Raw genomic sequence first — 22,674 nt, forward strand, 5'->3', positions numbered from 1 at the left:
ATCAGCTACATACCAAATGAATTAACAGTCCCTGTTTGCAACATACTTTGATTTAGGCAAAATAGTCTGAGGAATGTTTAAAACATACACATAATTAAAAGGTCCCATAGGACTCTTACACCTTAATCAAAGCAAGCTCCATATGCCTACTTAGTTTCAAGATACCACAAATCAGTCAATCTCTAATTCTGTTTATTCACCATGTGAAATAAAAAAATGTTTCCAGACCCATCACTGGACAGGGCCACGCCTGACACCTATACACACCATAGATGCTGACCTGGTCACAGTCGTTCACATTACTGGTCACACACACTGCCCATGTCTCCCATCCTGCCCATAACATCATCTGCAGCCCCTTACTACCAATTCCAAAGGGAAATTCCACTTTTTCCAGTTTGGAAGTATTTGGACTACAAATATCCCACATTAATTCCCCATCCATTGTTAAAGGAATACTGTGAGCTTTAGAAATACCCTAATTGCAAAACACTGCTTTGACAAATCTGCTACTTGTAAATACATTACTGAGCGTATCAGTATTTTTGCATTCCTCTCACAGATGGACATGACTTGGCCTTGGCTCCCTCTCCCCTACCAACTACATTTAACAATTCCAACAGGGTCTAAGCAAATTCTGGATCAACAGCAGGATCTAGTTTTGCCTCCATTCCACTAGAGATTTGTGTAAAAATATCTTTTCCATTTAACATTAGCAGTCCACAAAGATTTCAAAGTAAATAGAAAAAAGCTAGAAGCAAACACACATGCTGAAAATTAATTACATTGTCTAAATTACTCAATGCTTAACAGATGTATTCAAACTAGTCATCTCTGCAATTCAATTCAAGGCTACTGAATAAAAGCAATTCCAAGCACATCCACAAGCCAAATTTAGCATGCTGGATCAACAGCACACAGTATTCAGTTGTGAGAGAACATCTAGGATTTAAAATAATCCAGTTTAAATTTGGAGAGAATTTAAATTTTGCTGATTTTCTTTACTACTGCCAAAAAGATTACTGAAATACACCATGCTAGTATAAAGTTTTTTCTTTTAATACCCCACTTTTTCATAACCACACATGATTGATTTTCTCACGTTTCATATAAACCTTTTAAGTGCTTAGTTCATAACTGCATGATTTCCCATTCTGAGTTTCCACCACAGAAGTGGCTTCATTACTTCCATATAAAACTACACTATCATCAGCCAAGAAAATAACATTTCAAACAAAAAAGCCTACAAAATATAAACAAAAAATGAGTGCTCATTTGGAAACTAAACAGTAAATGGATCATCATCCAAGTTCTACGTTCAGTGCAATGTGAAAATCAAGTAGTGACAAAAATTAATGGTTATTTTTTAGTAGAAGTAGTATTTCCTCAAAAAGCAACAATTTCCGGAATACTTATTTGTGCAGAGGTGAGTTATATTTTAGCAAGATGTTATATGCATGACATCTGTCCAAGCTTTTCAACAAGAGTTCACGTTGTTTTAATCACACAGTGCATTTCAGGGAGGAAAAAAATTAACATATGTGGCACTACAACTTTACTCCTAAAAAGGTTTTAGTTGCTGTCCTAAATTATGGCTTAATCCCTAACTACAGGCAATTTATCAAAATGGTAACATATAAAAAGAAAGACAGGAAAAGTTTTGGGAGATATTTTATTAATGTACAATTTTATTAGCGATGTACAATAGACATTTGAATTCTCTATTTATCCTGTCTCCTTGAAGCTTTGTAAATGCTTGTTTGTATATAAAACTACACAATGCCTTTTTTGTGAGGACCAGAAATTGTGAAAATCTAAGTGCTACAGTATATTTTGTAGTGATTTAACATGTTGTCCAGAAGAGTTACCAGCCACTTCAATGAAGAACTTCTAAAAATATTTCTGATCAAGTTCAAATGTATCTGTTCATAAATAATAATTGGCTTGCTCATGTCCATTATACTGCTAAGTACAAATGTCTCCAACATAAAATACCGTTTCAATACGTTTTTCCACATGGACAACTAGGTAATCCAGTCATATTTACTTTTAAACAAGGCTAATAAAAATTTACAAGTAAAGGAACTTCAAAATTTATTCAGAATAATTATTTTTTTTCAACCAGAAGCTTTACTTTGGACAACGCAGAAGTATATTGCAAGTGACATTCTGCAGCAGAAGCTGGAGGCTTGAGAATAACAACTAAGAAAGACTAAATATCAGCAATAACACTTTTACAAGAATTCTGACCATTCTGAATATTAACATTAAAGACCAGATGCTTCAGTTTGTGCGCCTGTCAATCAAAACCTCCACACAAAAGAAAAATTAAAGATTTCCCACAGAACACAGTATTTCAGAGAACACGTTAGACACTGGCATGACATTTCAAATTGGCAACTGAAATTTAACATCCACATGAGCTTGTTTTGCTAGGCTTACTATTTCAGACAGCTTCACCACCTGAAAAACAGAAAATAAAAACTTAATTTTAAAACAATCCTAATTTGACTGAGCTGGATCAAACATTTTAAACAAAATAACACCAGCGAACCATCAGTAAAATATTAGAGGCGGGTAAGGGTGGGATTAGTATTTAGCACAGTACCTCTCAACCACTTTTAAATGAAAGATAATCAAGTCTTCTAGAAAACATTTCACAGAGTTAAAAAAGTTTGCTTCTCATTTATAATACAGTATCTTGATAAAATGCTAAGTTTTAAACTTAATGTGACAGTTATTTTGTGAGGTGTTGAGGTGGCCACTCACAAGAAATTCTATATACCTAATAGCTATCTCTCCTCTGAGTTCTTATTCCAAGCATTTCTGGATCTTATTTTGATACCTTAAGGAGCCTCATCTTCTCCTGCATTAGGAATCTAAATCTCTCTGAATTATTTGCTGCTTATAATGAAATGTTATAACTGAGTAAGTAGTTTTCTGGGGAAAAAAAAAAAATTCCTACATTTTCCCCACAATAAAAACCCATCAGGCATCTTCTAATTTTTTCTGCTGTACATCTCTGGTACAACTTTCTTTTCCACAAACAAAACAAAGCAACACACACAAATCAGAGTATCTGAATATCTAATTATCTTATGAGGCCACATGATGATCAACTATAGTTCTGATCATGCACACTGAAAAACTGTGGTTGATAAAAGGAAGTGTTACATTGCGTTTTTCAGCCACTTCAATTTACATATTTTCTCCCAGCTAATAAAGCTAAGCTCTTTAGCCATCCCCTCACCAAGAGGAGTGGCTGACCTGATCATGGATCCAGTTTTGGTTTATGGGGTTTAATATCTTCTGACTGCGTAATTGCTCCCCTGACAAATCATGCACTTACTAACTTGCAAAGTATTTGCTTCAGGCACTGGTAGAAACTGGCACTGGGATTTATCCTAAGCTACCTGTAGTTGATTGAACCAACTTTTGACTTTTCAATACTCTGCAACAGATGCTATGTTCTGAAAAGAATATTCATAACCAGTTATCTTACCATTTTTGCAGCTTCATCCAAGTCATCACACGCAAGGATTTTGAGGCCACTAGCTGTTATTAAAGCCTTGGCATCATCAACTCGTGTACCTTCAGAAACAGATAAAATGCCACTCTTAATGAACAGGAGATTACTATTACTACTACCTACTAGTCTCTTATTTCTAGGGACCCTGTTCCAAAAGTTAGTGAATAAAGCTAGAAAACAACAATAGTAGTGAAAAAGCCGGAAGTCTCTTTTTATTAACTTGCCAATCCTCACCATCTAAATTCAAGGTCTGCTTTATTTCTCCATTGACCTCAACTCACAGGCAGCCTGCTACACAGTAAGTATATAAGCTCAATAACACCTGTCAATTAGAGAGAAATACATTAAAATATATACTGGATATATATATATATACTCACCTTGCAACCGTACCACAATAGGGACTTTTAGCTCCAAATCCTTTACTGCCGTAACAATGCCTTGTGCTATAACATCACATCTCATAATGCCACCAAAAATATTTACCAGAATAGCCAGTACCTACAGAATAAATGACAATATTCACATTAAAAATGGCCAGAGACACAGCAGATGAAAGCAGCACACAACCTTCAGCTTAAGGATAATTCAAGCTCTTTAACTGTATTAAGGGGCTCTGCAAAAGACAAAACATTTCTGTTCTAAGTAACATCAGCAACCAAAGTACAGTTCTATAGGGTCACATGCAGCAGAGCACATATATCTGCACTTCAGGAAACTGTATTTATCAGCTATTTATCTTTCCATTGCTAACAGTACTGCAGCAGAGGTACTCCCACACCAGTAACTCCACACACTGAAAACAGGAAATTTTAAAAATGTTTTAGAAGTTTTAAAAATTTTAATCTTTTTAATTTAATTTTTTTTATTTTTGAAATACACAAGACCTTGTTTACACAGTTTGAAAGCCAGCATGCTTAGAGATAAGCTATTTGAAATACATTTTATTCAGGATGATTAAGCCAGCAGTTAAGGGAACTCAAGTGGTAGAAAGGAAGAGTAAAAAGAACCATGGTCAGAGGTGAAAGATGAAACTAAGCAGGAATCAAAATGGGCAGACAGCCTGAGATGATAAAACATTCCTCTGCAAGAGGTTCATAAACAGTAACTTGGTTCTCATTATCTTGCAATTAGACTAGCTCATCTTTGTGGCGTTGTTCTTGTTCCTGCTAATGGGCAACTCAGACTGGCAACTCAGAAGACCGTGCTCCAAACAAGCCCTGAATTAAACCCTGAGTGCAGTCTATGATACCAGGGGACTCCACTGCTCTGAGTTTCAGCACCAGGAATCCCAGCTACAGTCATTGTTTTTTGATAAAACAGTGAGCAATGGAAAGAGAACAGAAAGGAAAAGCTGTCTTAAGAAGTCTGGACACCATCTGTCCACACATTAGCGGAGAATTTGCATTGCAAAAACTTTTTCCAAATCAGCAACCCTCAGGTTCATCCCTGTTTCTTCTCTTCTCTCTGTAATTCAGATGCTCTGTGACTGTGTCCCTCATTGTTCTCTCAATTTGCTGGAAAAATGTGAAGAAAGAATAAGTCTTATGTGGATGGGCTGATGGAGCTGGGGGTGTTTAGCCTGAAGAAAAGGAGGCTCAGGGGGGACCTGATCACTCTCTACAACTGTTTGAAAGGATGTAGCAAGGTGGGGTTCTCTCTCATGCCAGGTAACAAGCAGTAAATAAGAGGAAATGGCTTCAAGTTCACCAGTGGAGTTTTAGATTGGATAATGGGAAAAATTTATTCCCCAAAAGGGCTGTTAATCATTGGCACCACTGCCAAGGAGTGGTTGAGTCACCAACCCTGAAGGTATTTAAGACTTGCAGAAATGGTGCTTAGAGACACGGTGTAGTGCAGGACTGGGCAGTGTTAGATTTATGGCTGGACTCAATTTTAAAGGTCATTTGTAATCTAAATGATTAAATGATTCTGTAACACTCTTGGAGCATGTTACAGACCCTGCATTTCATAGTAAGTCTTTCCAGTGGGAAAGAGATTAAGCTCCTCTGGAATATCAGTCACTATTTTTTTCTGTCGCTTTCCAAAGATGAGCAAGTGGTACACAAAATTGCGGTGCAAAAGTAGCATACCATTAGCAGGTCTTGCAAGTCATTCCCATCTTTTACAGTTACCCCTTTTAAAATATTTTTCTTTATTTTTAACAAGCCCCAGACTTCCAAGCTCCTCCTGGGATAAGCATATCTATGTAGACCATCAATTGAGCCTTCACATTATTTTTGAGGAAAAGCTCTGCCTCTAGTTTAAACCAATTTATTATTTTAATAATATTCAAGCACTTCTGATGAATTTTTAATAGGATAAACATTAAAGCTCTTCCAAGCCCCTTACAAAGTTATTTTATCTAACATTACATATAATCAGTACCTTAGAAACTTGTTTGTGCACAGCACAGCAAATATTAATCTCTACAACTCTCCACAAAACACAGACCAAGCTGCAAAATTGGTCAAAAGAAAAAAAAAGTGGAAAACCAATTGAATACTACTTTCTGTTTAAACAGCAGAAACAGAGTTTCTGACTCCAATATTTCTGGAAAGATTCAAATACAGCTGTAACTTCAACTAGAAGACACAGACCTGTCTGCTCAGTACACAGCCAAGTGTACAGAGTACACAACCTTTTTATACTTTAAAAAGGTAAAAAAATTCAATAGATTATTAGGCTTCATCTGCACCAATATTAAGCTAAGATTTCCATCTTCTTTCTTTCTTTCTACTTCTGGGCTTATAAAAAGGCATGTGTTCTGGAAAACATGCACTAAGCATTGTCTTCCAAATCAGAGCCTGTTTTACCACTGTGTAGGACCTTGATATGCCAACTCTTCCCTCACCTTTTTATCAGAAGTAATAAGCTTAAAGGCTTCTGTCACTTGCTGCACTGTAGCACCACCACCAACATCAAGGAAGTTTGCTGGAGTTCCGCCGTGAAGTTTAATTATATCCATTGTGGCCATAGCTAAACCAGCACCATTGACTACATGAGAATAAAGATAACATTTAGGAATTCAGTTTATAAATCCATTAGGTCATTTAAAATTCATTAAACAGTACATACCTAAGCAGCCTATGTTTCCATCCAACCCTATATAGTTGAGATCTGCTTTTGCAGCATCCTTATCTCTTTGGTCTTCCTGTGTCCAATCCTGCATATCAAAGATCTTCTTCTGACGATAGGCTGAATTGCTGTCAAAGTTTATCTTTGCATCCATACACATCACTGAAAGGGGAAAAAAACACCATTAGTAACCAGCATTTAAAATTGAATAACAACTCAACTGCTACATAAATGTGCAATATGTTAAACCAAACTTGGCAGCTAGGTCACACAGTCCAAACACAAAGTTTTGCTAAAAAGACACATGTACCACTGTAAGTATAAGATTCTTTCCAGTTTCCCCATATAATCAGTTATGCACAAAAACGGAAGATAATTATTTCTTGAAACACTCTAAACCCAAAAACGCTTACAAGCTGTTTGTTAAATCTGAGCAAATTATGTTTTCTCAGATCACACTGCAGCCTGGAACAGGGGAAAAATGGACCACCATAAGTAATTAGCATAAAACTAATCCTTACAGAAGGTCTCTGATTTGAGGTTTTTTAATCCATCTTAGGTTTTGCTTTTAGAATAAGCATATATAATGTGTGCATGACTGTAACCACAGAGAAACACAGTGAAAAAGTGACTGAGTTGGAAGAAAAAGTGTTAAGAAAAAACAGAAAAAAATTCACTCAATACTTAGCAAGCAGAAAATCTACAGTATTCTTTACATCGGAACTAAGATTCTGTCTGTACAAATGTATCACTTCATTTCTATCCCTAAGTGAAAATGACATAAAAATAATAAAGCACAAGAAACAGCTGGGGAAGACTGCTCTACACTGATCACTTAAGCATTAAAAAAAACCAAAAAAAACAACAAAAATACAAGAAAACACCCCAGGAACAGTAATTACATATTCTGATAAAAGAGCTACATTCATATTTAAATTTCAAACTGTTGTATCTGAGTTCAAGTACAAATACACTCTACAGGCTTATTTTTTTGTGGAGTGGAATTGGCTGTGATTGAGCATTAAGTAGCTGTTCTGCAACTGGATATGTTAAAAACCTGATAAATATCAAGATATTACTTTAACCCCTACAGTATTTCAGTACACCATACTCCATCAGTTATTCTAATGTCCGAGTCATAAAGGCAGGAGATTTCTTGTAGTTGTCACTATTCTGGTTACTGTCACAGTATCAGTTTTGGATACATGAGATGGCTCAAGTTTCAATTTATGAATTTTGAAAAGCCCTGATTTCCAGGAATGCCTTATCCTGAATAGATGTGCTCCCTAGTAAAAAATTTAAAAATTAAAAATGGAAGTTACTTACACTTAAGATCATAATTAGCAATTAAGAGCAGATTCCTACTATATTTAGATTCTCAAATTTATCTGTTTTATTAAATTTGCTTTTCAACATACCATGTTAATACTAACTCCTCTTGCTGTATACAGCTGGAGCTTTATTTGTGCAAACCAACCAAGATTTACAAAAATATCAAGGTGTTACATGAAGAGTCTGAATAAGAAACATTACCAACTCCTGATGCATCTTCCACCATAGGATTTATTTCTATCATGGTAGCATCATATTTCAGAAAGAGATTATATAATTTGATCATATTTTCAGCTGCTTCATCCACCAGATTAGGAGGAAACCCCATTTTCTGGGCAAGCTGAAAGTAAAAGAATGGTTATTGTTAACTCATGTTAGGGTGGCTCAGTTTAGCTATTATTTCAAGGACATTTGAATTTGCAGGTGTAGAACCTGCCGTGTCTACTGGAGAAAAAAACCCAAATTCACTCTTTGGTTTGAACAGATTATTTTCAATACTGAATACTGCACTTATCTTCAAAAAAGAGCTAATAAAAATTTATCATGACATACCTTTGCACAGCTGTATAAAAGCTAGATAAAGTACTGCCATGCAGTTGGATTTACACTGATTTACCTGAAAATACTTAAATATCTAGTTCAAATATGTTTCAAACAAGGGTTTAAGACAACTCAGCAGGTTGAATGCACACACCCTTTAAAAAATTATAAGCAACCCTCCTATCCTCAGTAATGTGTCCTTTCCCACATTAACAATTACCCTAACAGCTTGCTCCTTTTTTATGCCTTCTACTATATCGATGGGTTCCTTAATTATCGCGTCAGGATTCTCTGCAGCAACATCTTCAATATTAACACCACCCTGAGAACTGCCTATCAGGACAGGACCCTAGACAAAGAAAAAAGAAGTGTAAGTATTTTTATACCATACAGCTGAAACTTAGTTCTTCCCATAAGATAAATCACAGCAATAGAACCCTTATCAATAGAATTTTTTTTATTTGAGCATTTCTCTCGTATGCTCTGAAGAGAGAGTTACTATCTACTCAATATCTCCATATAAAACTGTTTAATAATACTTTCCAAATGTTAAAGTGTATGTTAGGTCCACTTTCTTTTAACAAGGAAAGATTTCCTCTGTAAAAAAAAGCAGCAAAACAATTAACAAAGACATACAATTTTTAAATTTTGATAGAGAGATTCAGCTTCATAATCACACACATTTTATCTTTTAGGTGTCACCAGAGAAAGTGTCACCACCTTCTCAGCTCCACCTTCTCCACTCACTCCTTCACGAACACAGATCAAATGCCAGGCACTCATTTATTCATTCTGCCATGCTCCAACTCCAAGGACAAGTGGAGGTCTGCAGAACTTAGTGATAAATTACTGCAAACCAGATCAATAGGATCACAACATTCAGTAACTAAAGCCATCACTGAAAGTAAGTCATAGCAAACAAAACAGCACTCAATAATTCATTCTTAAAAGAAATTAATCAACCAGAATTGACAGCATTTGCAGCTGAGTTTATCTTTTAAAATGGCAAATCTCAACAAAAACATGAAGGACTCACTACCATGGAACCTAAAAATCTCTCCTCCAGTTCACTGTAAAGACATACTCGGATCCCTTCAACCAACCTTCCCTTATCATGACCCATGCATGGATTATGACCACTGGTGTACTAAGGCAGCATTTCCTATCAGCAGAACTCAAAGATTAAACAGCCTTTTAACTGTTGACCATTAATTATAGAAAATGCGACCATGGTTCAGAGAGCATGCTTAATAATCACACCGTACCCCTCCCATTACCATCCTTCCAAATGGAAATACATAGCTGGCAAATTGTCCTGCATCAAATAGCAAGGTTCAACTCAATGAACATTTTTAGGTATTCTTACTTGAACCATCAGTAAGCTACAAACTGATAGTAAAATAACTCATCATTCCACAGAATTGACCAAAGTGAACAGTTTTTCTTAAAACCAAAACCCTGCCAGCAAATAATATCCAAGTCATAAAGTTCTAGTTTCAGCCAACTATTTTAATCCTTTTTCTTCTCCTTAAAGGAAGAAGTTTGCAACATGAATAAACACTGTGTGCTATTCAACCCTCACACTTCCTTCTTTTGAAAGGCATTTCCTCATCCTAAGCATCCTATACAAGTTGCGGTAATTACAAGCAATCTAAAAACATTACTTATAAAGTCAGCAGTAAAAACAAAGCACATCCTTATCAAAAGGCCACAACCCACACAGTATGCTAATAAGATCTATCTTTTATACAGGAGTAAGAACAAGTCATGAAAAGAGGTTTCCCTTCTTTATCTAATTGGTTTCAATCAGTTACAGTAAATTTTATTTCCATAAGCATCTTTATCGCTTACACAATTCTAAGAGTCTAAAATCTGTTCATTTATAACATTTTAACGCCACCTTGTGGTGCGTACAGCAATATTTGACTCTTCCTGCTCTATTCCAGCACACATCACAATGGAGGTGCCCAAGCCACATAATCCAACACAACTGATACTTTCCTGTCAAAAAGAACACTACGGAGGAAGAAAAAGGAACAAATATTTAATTCCTAATATGGCTACCAAAAAAAAAAAATTAAGAGTAAGACTAGTTTTCTCATTCCTCCACAGAAAACTATTTTATTCATACTTAAATATCCCCTAATTACCAAAGCCAGTGCCTCTGCAAACTCTTAAACATCTGAACAGACCAAACCCAGTTTTTCTGAGCTTCAGCAAATAAAGTTCCATGATCTGTTCCAAATCCTGGCTTCATTAAACTGACTTAGTGATTCATGTTCTGTGCTCCAAACAGAACACTTGTCTGTCAGAAAACACTGACATCTCAGTAACCACATTTGAATTGTAGCCTAAAAAACTGCACACCCACACACACAGCCCATACATCCAAAAAAGACTGGCTTCCATTTTCCTGAAAACAGACCTCTAGGCCCAAATCTTCTTACCCATTTCCTGGAGAGCATTAGTATAAGAAAGCTACTAGCACTCCCAAAATTGAGGGAAACACCAGTGCACCTCTAGGAATCTTCACACATTGAAGAAAAAGGATGTTGGATTTATGCAGAACCATTTGCTCTGCCACAACACTGTCACTTATCTTGTTTCTGACACCCAAAAACAGGGTGTACAAGCATACACATAGCTGTGTTTTTAAACTAAATTGCATAATCTGGCAAGCAAATGTAAATTAAAATCAAAATTGAAATTACCCCCTTATTCTACCCATCTCCCCCTTGGCCATGTGCCTCTGAACTTCAGTTGGGGCTACCAATATTCATTTATTATTCTGTAAATTCAAATTGTAGCATTACAACTTTATAGCATTTAAAAACAAAGTCAGATATATGGTCAGTCAAAGTCAGATATACTGGAAAACAAAATTTAACTTGTAAACTTCTGATTTTCAAAAGTAAATGAACAGTACAGTAAACAGTTTTGTTGATTTTTTTTTTTTAATTCAGTTGTAACAAGTTAATTAGCTTACTTCTATTTCTAATATTACTCACTTGAAAAGACCTTTCCATTGTTATTGCAAAATAGTATTCTCTCCTGGGATATCTGCGCTCACAGATAAATACTTGATTGCATATCCTGCCTTTTTCTCCTGTCTGCTTGGTAAACAACTTCTTTCCAATCATTTGGGAGGAGATAGCTTTTGCTTCTTCTGGACTAGAATGAAAGAAGCTCAGAATGTGACAAGGAAACTGCTGTAAAAACAGAAGTAGCATTAAAAAAGTCTTATCTAATTTTTGTTATTTTAAGGTTAATAATTAAAACACTGGTTTTAAAGAAAGCAATAGGTTCAATCCATAAAGTGAAATGTTGAAGTCTTTCCACTTGGTCGAGTAACTTAGAAACAACTTACGAAAAAACTATTTTCACTCCTCCTTTGAGGCCACCTTCAAATGTTCCTTTTCCTCTACCACCAGCTAAAACCTGTGCTTTTACCACAAGATCCTTTGAACCTAGAACAAAAGAAAACCCAAAAATTTGTCATCTGTGACTACTAAAACAAGTTGCTTCAGGTAGAGTAACAAAGGCTGCTTTAATTTTATCCCCCCTTCTCCATGCCCACCATTCAAAACACACACATGTGAATCAAAGACTATATTGTAATTTAAATACAAAAAAAATCCCAAAATCTCAAATAATCCACAATTTTTACCTTTAGGCCGTTCTGTGAACAAACTTTGGTGAATTAGTATCCAGAAATGCTGGTGTTTTGACCATCTTTAATACGTGTTGGACTGACGGATGATTAAGCACCCAGTAAGAAATACTTAGCAGCTCACAGATTACTAACAAGATGAAACTGATTATCTGACATACCATATGCAAGGTTTTCCTCAAACAACTACAAATATCCTGTACCTGTAAACCTACAGCACTTACCCAAGTCAGCTTGGCAGGTCCTCTCTAGCTTCCATCCAGCAGAGCACTAACGCATAAGCTTGAGTGCTTTGCAGAAGTCAGAGACCTAAACAAACCAACTACTCTTCCCAGGGTAGGAAAATTAAACACTTCAGTAGGCTTTAACTGCTTAAAAGTCCTTTACAAAATATTCTTCTAGGTAGGGGAAACTGGTCATTTGGGTTTAAATAGTAAAGTGTGAGAATATAACAAAAATCAACTGGGATATTCTGAATTGTCACCGAAAGACAAAAAAGCAAAGAAAAAGAGTTCATTGAGACATTTAGGGCAATAAAAGAAAAAAAACTGAAGTTCTGAGTTATTCAAGTTCACTAACACAGAGTACAGACAGCAGCTAAACTGCCAGATGATAAGAACTGCCCCACTGACATTTGTTTACTGACATCAAATTTTTTCTCATGCCACCATCAGCTGAGCGACTCTGATCTTTCCAAGCCAAAGAAGAACTTGCTGTTCCTTTGCATGTTGAAAGGGAACAATGGAAATGCCTAAGAAAAATTAGAGTGCCCAAGCAAAACTAGCCACTACATAAATTGAGGAAGGTTATGACAGACACAAAAGTTCCGTTGGTTCCTATTTTGACCCGTGTCCTGCCTGGACAGGTGAAACTAAACTCAAACCATATCACAAGCTAGGGTGGATATGAGCAGAAGACTCAAGTCATTCCTCCCAATTAGCTATCTGTTGATTTTACTTCTTGAATGTCTACCTAACAACAACAGGTCTCTGAATTCATACATGATTTTTAAGCTCTTGTGCAGAAGAGGCATAAAGGTTATAAACACAAAAAAGTACATATTTGTTTACTACAATATTTAATTCAATTCCTGAAGATAACTATTTTTTACTGGTAATCAAGTTAACATACTTAATAGAAGTCACAGAAGACAACTTTTATGCTATTACTTTAAATACAAAGCTTGCTTTCCATTTCCTACACTAAGTCCAGAAAATATAAAGCTGCAACTGCAGAGAAGTTTTCAGAAAAGTCATGAAGTTCACCCACCTTCTTTATAGCAATTATTCCTTCTAGCAACAAACACCAGAATCTGAACAAGTCAAATGAGACCCCAACTAAGGCTCTGGTAAGATCTCAGCTGGAACATATTTAGCTCTGGGGATAAAAGTAAATCGGTAATTAAGATGATCACTGAAATTAAGAGATTGCCTTACAAGAAATGAGCTTAGCACATCCTTAAAACTATCAAAGGAGAAGAAAGCAAGAACATGATTATGATCTTCAGCCATATCTGTGATGGACAGAGTAAGAACACATGACTATATGTACATCCTTCATTCTGGTTTCTGCTCTACACCAGCCAAAAAAAAAGGCCATCTACCAAGGAAGTCAGTTTTTAAAAAGTGCAAGAAAAAAAAGACCCGTTTTTACACCAAATATAAAGAAGCCTGTCAGGAGATATGAAGGAAAATGGAAGAGTCAAAAGGAACTGGGCAGAGGTATTCTCTCTGATATTCTTAAGACAAAAAATATGAACGCTGAGGAGCAATGGACTGCAGAAAACAGGCAGGCTAAGGATTGCCCTAAACAGTATGTTCTTTTGTTCTTAGGCAGAGCAGTGGGCTAAATTCACCACTGCCCTGATCCTGGAAGATAGTTCTTAAAAACGTTGTGATTATTAACAATTATAATACTTTGTCAACATACAGACATCCAAAATAGTGTGAGAAAAACAACTTTTAATGTTTCACAATCAGTTTTGGCCGCAACATCATTGTACTAACCCTTATGCAACAACTGAGTCATTAAATGAGCAGATTACTAATGATCTGTAAATTGTTTTCCTCTAGCACTACAAACTCACTGCTTGATTGCATAAACAAATTCAAGGTTTGTTTGAGTACCTATACTTACAAGCAATTAAGCTGCACAGATGTACCTAAAACAATTTTAAGATAGTACATCCCAAGAAAACCATAACCCATCACGTAGAAATTTCATTGTTCAATAAACATTTTTTTCCCGCAGCTCCTATTGAAAATTACTCTTAAACCAGAGAAGTGTTTGGTCACACGCCTCATCTGCAGTGTTCCAGCAGCAGCACTGTCACACAATCTGACACAGCAAAGAACTTCTGATACACAGTTATCCAAGAAAATTTTGGAAACCAGCAGCTACCATAGTTTTCTACTCAGTATCAACAGTTGTGCCCTTGTCTTTTGCTTAAGTGGCACTGAAATATTGCTAGGCTCGTGTTTCAATGAAAAACAGCGGTTTCTGCCCTAGAGCAGATACCCACACACAGTTTATGCCAGCAAACACACCACCACAGAAGTCTCATTCTGCCTACAGCCCTCAGCTTTTCACTCCAGCCTTGTTTCTTGTGGCACTAGAAGCACTTGTGCTATCCTGCCTTGAAGCATATCAGAACAGTGACCCCCTGAAGGCAAAAAAACTCATCCAGCAGACAGAGTGCTCCTGCAGATTTGTGCACCATGTGACAGGCACATGCACACAGGAACTTCAGTGATCAGGACTTCAGCCTTCAGCAGCAGTAACAAATTGCAAAGCCTTAACACAGGGCACTAGAACACCAGTACAACTCATATGGGCAAGCAAGCTAACGGCCAATGCATGAATCTCAGAACAAGCACTTGGTAAGCATCACATTTCCATGTTAACAGCAGTCAACCCTAAAAGCACATATAAGTACCTAGCCTGAAAAAACTAGGGAATGCTTAGAAAATTAAGAGTGATTTAGATTAAGATTTTAACTTAGAAAATTAAGAATCTCTACCAATGAGAACAGGTGTCTGGAATCAGAACACTGACTTAGGATTAATCTGTTCAGGACAATAAAAATCTATACATTTACTAACATTACAGGTTTCACCTTCAACAATCATTTATTAACTAGACAGTGAAAGAGTTACACAGCAAACAAAACCATCTTCATTTCTATCAATACTAGTAAATCTATTTTGGAAGGAATAATTTCTGATTCTATAACTTAAGCTCTCAAACTGGGAGAAAGATCACTGCATGCAGGCAAGCAGAAAGAAGTACAACCTTCTAGTAAGTTTAAGGGTCATTGTTCCACTGTATCCCTGAAGTTTCCTGTGCAAGTGGAAAGTCCAACAATTACAGCAGACAGGCCTGATTAAAATGTTCTGCTTTATAAATTTCCATTTTGACTTTTGTCAAATCACATTAATTGCCACTTTTTCTGCCCAATACTATCTGTAGCAGAGGTACTGCTTTCCACATACTACAGACACCTTCAGAATAACCATGCAAGCCTAATCTATTCTGACAAGCAGACAACAGTAAAGGGCAGTGACAGGTTAGTAACACAAGTATCAATCAAGCTCTCAACTACCATTCAACAGCAAACTTAACTTGGGAAGAGACAAGTTTTGGGGTTTTTTTTGCTTCAGTCTGTATTTCAAAGTTCTTGCACCAGAAAAAATAACCCTCCATTTATAACACAAGCTAATTTTTCCTTGTTGCACGGATACAAAAAAAAAACCCAAAATTTAAACAATACAGGTCTATTTACTAGCATTAGAAAGAGAAAAGATGGGTTTTTAAATAACAACAGGAGTGTCAACATAAATAATATGCTGACCTTAATTCTGTCAATAGAGCAGAGAATCTCTTCAGAGTACACTATCTGCATTTCATTAGTAAGTACAGCTACTGGGAATTTTAACTTCAGAATCACATCTTTTCAGCATTTGAAACTTTTGAGTGTTAGAAGACTCATTGCATCCAAATCAGAAATATAACTATTGAAATAATTATGTGCCAGGAATCATCATGCTTTCACTGAAAGGACCATACCAGTTAGGAGACTGAAAAAGATGTTTTGCTATTACAAAATACCTTCCACACAAGTACTTCCTGACATTAATCAGCTGCATCAAGTTGGTCATCGGCTCACAAGACAGGTTTGGTTTTGGCAACAGCTTAAGTTGAGCAATTAAAATACAGAGGTCAAAATCTGAATGTGCCAGTTATACAAGTTTACTTTAATTAGTGAATTATCACCAACAATACGTTTTGATATTTTAACTTCAAAAGAGTGAAGTGCTACAGAAGAAAGCAAAGGCTGAAGCAGAATATAAGATTCAGATGCCAAAAAAAAAACATTTGCCAGAACGTAAGTAAATATTTGGTTTCTAAACTAGTACTGCTGTTTATCTAGAGATTTTGACCAGGTAAGTAAGAACATAATTGCATGACTTTTTTAACACCGGGGGATTTCTGCTTAAAGCTTGCTACCTTAGATCATCATTTGTGTCCTAGAGCAACTGAATAAATACTCTGGACTTTCAGACAACATAAAAGACATCAGGAACATAGATAACTGACCAACAAGGAAAAGAGGTAATGGCAAGACAACCAAAATAATATTATAAACAGAAGTATGACAGACATGAGTTTTCACTATGACATAGACTAGAAAACCCCAAAAACTTAGATCACACAGCCAAGGTGGGTGTGGCATACACTAAAGAGAAAACCACCCCAGATTTCTGCCACAGTGTCTGGAATATGTTGTTTGAAGGGCTAATAAAGAAAAAGCTAGCACTTTACTAAGAAAATAATTGCACACATTGTACTAAGCTTTGATTTCTGACTAAATCAAGCCTGGGATCAAAAATTCTATTTATAAATCTACCCAAGTTTACACATTACTTTTTAAAGATTTTCTAACAGATACAAGTGGTATGTTTAAGCAACGGATGGAAAAATAAATAAAACTGAAAAGTACTTAAAATATTTTAGTAACATTAAAAAAAAAAAAAAAAAGAAAAAGAACATCTATTAATCACATAACTGCCAGCAGGAATACAACCAAACCAACTACTGGAGCCATTCTGTAGAAAGCATACCAAAACAGAACATTCTTTATAAACAATACTGACATGGAGCTGTACTGGACCTCTTAAACTGCAACAGCAAGAGTAGTAAACTCAATTCCAGGAGCTTTCAGTCTCCTTTCAAGAACTCTGATGTAGAAAGGTGAAATGCTTTGCACTCACTCTCTCAACATCTCCTGTTTTATACAACTTTATATTTTACTAAAATTTGAGAGTCTGCCATGCACATAAAGCTGTGGGATTCAGTACCTGAAAATCCAACAAAAACACCAGCACACAAAGTGGCTTCAAGATATTAATGTCTTAAAAAGTCTTACTTCTCAGATCACCATAAACAGAAATACATGCTATTAAAAAAACCCCAGACAAGCACACAACATGTCACTGCCTTCCACTCAACTGTTACCAGAGGAAAGTATCAGGAGGCATCAAAACTTGAATTACAACACATTGCACCTTTGGAAGTGTCTCTTCATGAACAGCAATGCTGATTTCAAATATTGTGTTCTGCTGAGCTATCTGCCATCACACCAAGCATCGGTTCACTAAGCAGTCTTTAGATTCATTAGTCATGTTCTTGATAACACAGACATATCAGCTTCTCAATCAGAGCTGGTCACAGTGCTAGCTGGAATGCACACATGGCTAAGAGCAAACCATAAACTTGAAGGCAATCAAGTCATGCTGCAGTCTCTTATCAAAGCTTTGGAACAGAACTCAGCTCATTTTTTTCAACATTTAAGCGAGATGCTTATCTAACACTGATTTAGCTACAGCCACAGCTAACCTATGAAAATCTCTGTTAACAAGAAGTTTGCATTTCCTATACATTGGGATAAAAATTTACCCATTTCTAAGTGAACTATTTGCAAAAGGGAAGAAATCCAATGCCAAACTCAACCTTTAGTCAGAAATCTGCTCTGTGTAAATTTACCAGGAACATGTGGATCAGCATGAGCAAAGAGTACTACCAGCTGTCTTTTTAATGGTCTAGAGAAACATTTGATAAAACAGTTTAACATATAAAAAGAAATAAAAATTAATTTCATATCTACTGGCAATTACTCCCGCAACAAAAATCAACAATGAGCAGGTGGACCAAAAAAAGTGAATTTTTCACTCTGATAGAGACTTGTTTAGTTTGGTTTGTATTTTGTTCTTATTTTTTTTAAGTACTAAATGAAAGCTAGCAGCTAAATGCCTACAAAAACAAAGAAATCCAAAACACCAGAGCAAAGAGTAATATATCACCACTCAGAAGGAGTTCTGGACATGTTTGAGCAATGCCTCAAAACCTCAAACTCCTTTGGTGTGTGCTCTCCTTTTCGGAAGTTCTCTCTTCCTCATCTCAAATAACATAGAAAGCCACAGCACCAACTACATACCAAACAAAGTGTTTGGCTGACAACCAGAAGCCCTGAATTCCTTTACTAAAGGATGCCAACTTCACAACTTCATTATTCTGATCCCTAAGAAATTGCCTGGAATCCCATACTCCAGATAAGTACAGGCATCATACCTATGATGTCACAGGGATGACTATAAACCAGCAGCCAGACATACCCACACTGCTGTAGGAGCCCTCTCTGAGCAAAAACAAAACAAAGGAATCCTGACCTACCAGTTTCTGGGCTGTTGATTAAAGAGCCATAGACAAAGGCTCTCTCATTTTCCTCCAACAATATCTGTGCAGATATTAAAGTAGAGGAAAAGGGGTATGTCCGATTTGGGAAGTTTTGATCATGTTGTAAGCTCACTCTTAACAGAAGGTACGGTTCTGAAGTTTAAGACATTCTCAGAAGTATCTTAGCAACTTCCTTTCATATTAATGAAATTATTATAATTTTGTATCACTCTCTAATGGAAACAAGATAAAGAAGGTATCTGACAATACCTGAATTTCTGGAACATCATGTCTGAAGGAAAAGCAGCTTTTCAATTCTTTTCTACATTACAAAGCAGCATAACTTGCTCTAGAAGAAAAATCATTGTTTTTTTCAGATCTCACTTCTCACATTAAATCTACATATGAAACTGAAATGAATCCAACAAAACCTATAACCTCAAGAATCACTATGAATGTATCCATTAGGAGGTGAATACAGATTTGAGCTTTTGCATGAGAAAGGAACATGGCAACCAACGTCCTTCACTAAAACTTTGTGACAAGTCTAATACATTTTTTTCAGGTAGGAAAAAAAAAAAAAATCCCAGACTTCAAACTATGAAAACCCCCTACAAACAAACAAATCAACCCACCAAAAAAAACCCACATTCTAAAGCCTAACAATAGAAGCTGATTTCCATATTAAATCCAAATTAAACAAGACTTTACTAGGACACACGGTACGTAAAGCGGCAAACTAATAGGCAAGGTCAAGTCCAAAATTAAAGCTCAATTCTAAACTAAGTATTTAAGCACTGGGCAAATGAGATTGGGTACTTTTTCATCAAGAAGCCAGGAATTCAGCATATAAGAACAAGACATCAAAGTCCTCCCCTCCTGCATGAAGTAGCTGCATTCTACCAGAAAAAGCACACTCACAAAGGAATAGGATTTTACTCTTCTTTTGTAGCCTAAAGAGGAGTATGGCTTGGATCTTCTGTTCTACATGAGATCTCATCACCACCACTGAAACTATTCACACAAGACTTTCTCTAACCTTAATGAAAGTAGAAAGAAATCTAGGATTTGCACAAAGTAGAGTCTGTTACTCATCTCAAAGAAGGTTAAGTAGTTATATTAGTCAAAGTGAATAGAATTTATACCTGACCTACTCCTTTTTCACAAGGTTGCTTCACAGAGAAGGCTCACTTAAAGGGAAGGTATATTCAGAACTCCAAGCAACATCTTACCAAGAAAGACAGAAAAAGTAGATACACCTTGTATCAACACCATGCCCATTTGTGTATCTTCCCTTTAATATTATACCTATTTCTTTTGCAATTTTGTAAGCTTCATCTGGCGTATTGGCGACCACTCCATGTGGAACAGAAATGCCAGCCTCCTTCAACAGTCCCATGCTCAGGTATTCATGGAGTGATAGCCTCCTCTGTTGCTGTTGTTGCACTTGAAACCCATGATTATTGAGTATTCCTGGACTTCCAACAAGCACCTGAAGGAAAAGAACAAAAAGAAAAGAACAGCAAAAAGAACATGACTGTTGTGAAAAACTACCCCCTTTTTTCAGATTAAAAAAATTTCTACATATTAAACAAGGACACTTTGGTGTACCAGTGAAAACACCTGAACGTTTAATCCTATTGTTCCACATTAGTCATTCATATCAGGTTTGGTACTTGATTTTGCGAGGTTTTATTGGGCAGGGGGAAAGAGCTGGTGAAGCTGCTAGCACTGACAAGAACCGTACCATAAAAATGAACAACAAATGCAAAATCATTTGCTGCATTTTTTGTATTTCACTATATGCAAATAAGACCTTAATTTTATACACACACAAAGCAGGAATTGTACAGAATTCAGCTAATCCACGAACACAGAAAAGCACCAAAGGATTCATGGTAAAAAGATTACAAAAGAAAATTACATACAATACAAACTTTTGCATTTGTGTTTATTTTTTTTTTAGTATGTACCATTGGCACAAGCACTGCAAAAATCAGCCTGTATTAGGAAGTTTCTAATAAGCAGGATTTTTAAGGCTTCACTTCAAATAAAGTAAACAACCAGACGACACATGAACTTTACTACAGCATTCCCAGATAGCAAATCGACATGGCCTATGTAGCCTCCAAAGGATTCCTTCTCCAAGCAGGACGTCCTTTCCTTGGCAGGACCCCAAGGGAGAGGCGCTGAGCGACTCGCCGGCCCCGGGAGGCTGGGTGTAACTCGAGAGGGGCACTCAGGGCGACCTTCCCCAGTACGTGGCAGGAAGAGAAAGCGGCACCGTGTCACACACCGTGTCACACACTGCAGCCTCCCGAGCTCCTTGGTGCCACCGCTGCCCAGGGCTGCTGCAGCCAAACGCAAGCCCGCACCCCAGAATGGCATCCGCAAGAACCAAGAGCAGAGGCTGGCGAGGTGCGAGCTGGAAGAAGTTTGACTGGCACAGCCCGACCCCTCCTAGGAGCAAGGTGACGACGGAGATGGAAACACGGGGACTTCCAAGCAAGATAGAGGACGGGGGCGCTGAAAAGGAAGGGAAAAGGAACCACGCAGGGAAGATTTGCCACAAGCAAGAACAGCGGCTGCAGAGGGCCGTACACCAAAGGTGAGCACAGGGCTGTCAGCCCCGCCGAAGGGCACGGCAGGACGGCGGTAGGAGTGGGCTGAGACGGACTCTCCTCTCGCCGACGCTCCGCAAGGAGCGACCTCGATCGCGACCCCAGCCTGCCCTGCCCCGCTTCAGTCCCGGCCCGGCCCACCCCCGCTGCCGAGCGGCCGCTACCTTCCCCGTGGTGGAACCCAGCGAGGCACGGAGGCCGCTGCCCCTCAGCCCGGCCGCCACCCGGCTGCAGATCATGGAGGCCGCCATGGCCGAGCCCCTTCGCCCTCGGGTGCCCCTGGCAGCGCGCACGCGCCGCTGGCGGGCCGCGGCGGGGGCAGGAAGCGCCTCGCGCGGCTCCGCCCCCGCGGTGACGCCCGCCCGGCGCCGGGGAGGGGCGGCCCTGAGGGGCGCTTCCCGGCCTCTCCTTCTTCCGACACTTTTGGTTTTAATGAACGTTCCTTTTCCTTCGCAAGGATCCTTAATGGGTTGTCCTCCAGCCACAACCTTCCGAGCACGTCGGCCTTGGTTGGCAGCACCTGTGTTAAAAGGGAGGAAAGGGGAACAGCTCCCTTTGTGCCCCGCCCACACTCCCCCTTGGTTCAGCTTCAGTGGAAGAACTTGCAGTATTTTCACTCTTGAGGATTACTTTTTTTGGTTTCGTAGTTCAGGGTGTCTCCGTGCAACAACGTAAACACACCTATTCTTGCATAAAACAAGGGGGGATGTTTTTAAAGTGAAAGAGGGCAGGTTTAGATTAGATAAAAGGAAGAAATTCTCTATTGTGAGGGTGGGAGGCAGTGGAACAGGTTTCTCAGAGAAGCTGTGGATGTCCCATCCTCAAAGTGTTCAAGGCCAGACTGGATGGGGCTTTGAGCAACCTGGTCTCGGGGAAAGTGTCCCTGCCCATTGCAGGAGGGTTGGAATTAGATAATCTTTAAGGTCCTTTCCAACCCAAACAATTCTATTCTATGGTTCTATGACCGAACTGAGGACTAGTATTTCTAGATATTTTGCAGCCCCTTCCCTCCACACATCCCATCCCTTTCCCCATGCCACAACCCCCATTTCTACTGCACACAGCTGCACACTACACCTCCCCCTCTGCAATTCAGTGTCTGTACTTCTGCTTTGGTGGCCTTGACTCAGGTCACTAAGGAACTGAAGCAGGGGACAGGTGTCCCTGCAGAA

The 22,674-nt window shown here is 37.9% G+C and overlaps 1 protein-coding gene across 1 annotated transcript; it reads right to left on the minus strand.

Annotated features, from left to right (window-relative positions):
* Positions 1-1,658: 1,658 nt before the first annotated feature.
* Positions 1,659-21,861, minus strand: SUCLA2 (succinate-CoA ligase ADP-forming subunit beta). Its single transcript, XM_023940513.2, has 11 exons — positions 21,667-21,861; positions 20,190-20,373; positions 11,847-11,946; positions 11,488-11,650; positions 8,700-8,828; positions 8,141-8,279; positions 6,608-6,769; positions 6,384-6,526; positions 3,910-4,030; positions 3,503-3,591; positions 1,659-2,463 (listed from the first exon to the last, which is right to left on the minus strand). The coding sequence occupies exons 1-11, from the start codon at positions 21,751-21,753 to the stop codon at positions 2,389-2,391; spliced, it is 1,392 nt and encodes a 463-aa protein (XP_023796281.1). The 5' UTR covers positions 21,754-21,861; the 3' UTR covers positions 1,659-2,388.
* Between the last annotated feature and the right edge of the window lie 813 nt (positions 21,862-22,674).

Source organism: Cyanistes caeruleus, chromosome 3 (genome assembly GCF_971803275.1).
Source record: "Cyanistes caeruleus chromosome 3, bCyaCae1.hap1.1, whole genome shotgun sequence".
Lineage (NCBI taxonomy): Eukaryota > Metazoa > Chordata > Aves > Passeriformes > Paridae > Cyanistes > Cyanistes caeruleus.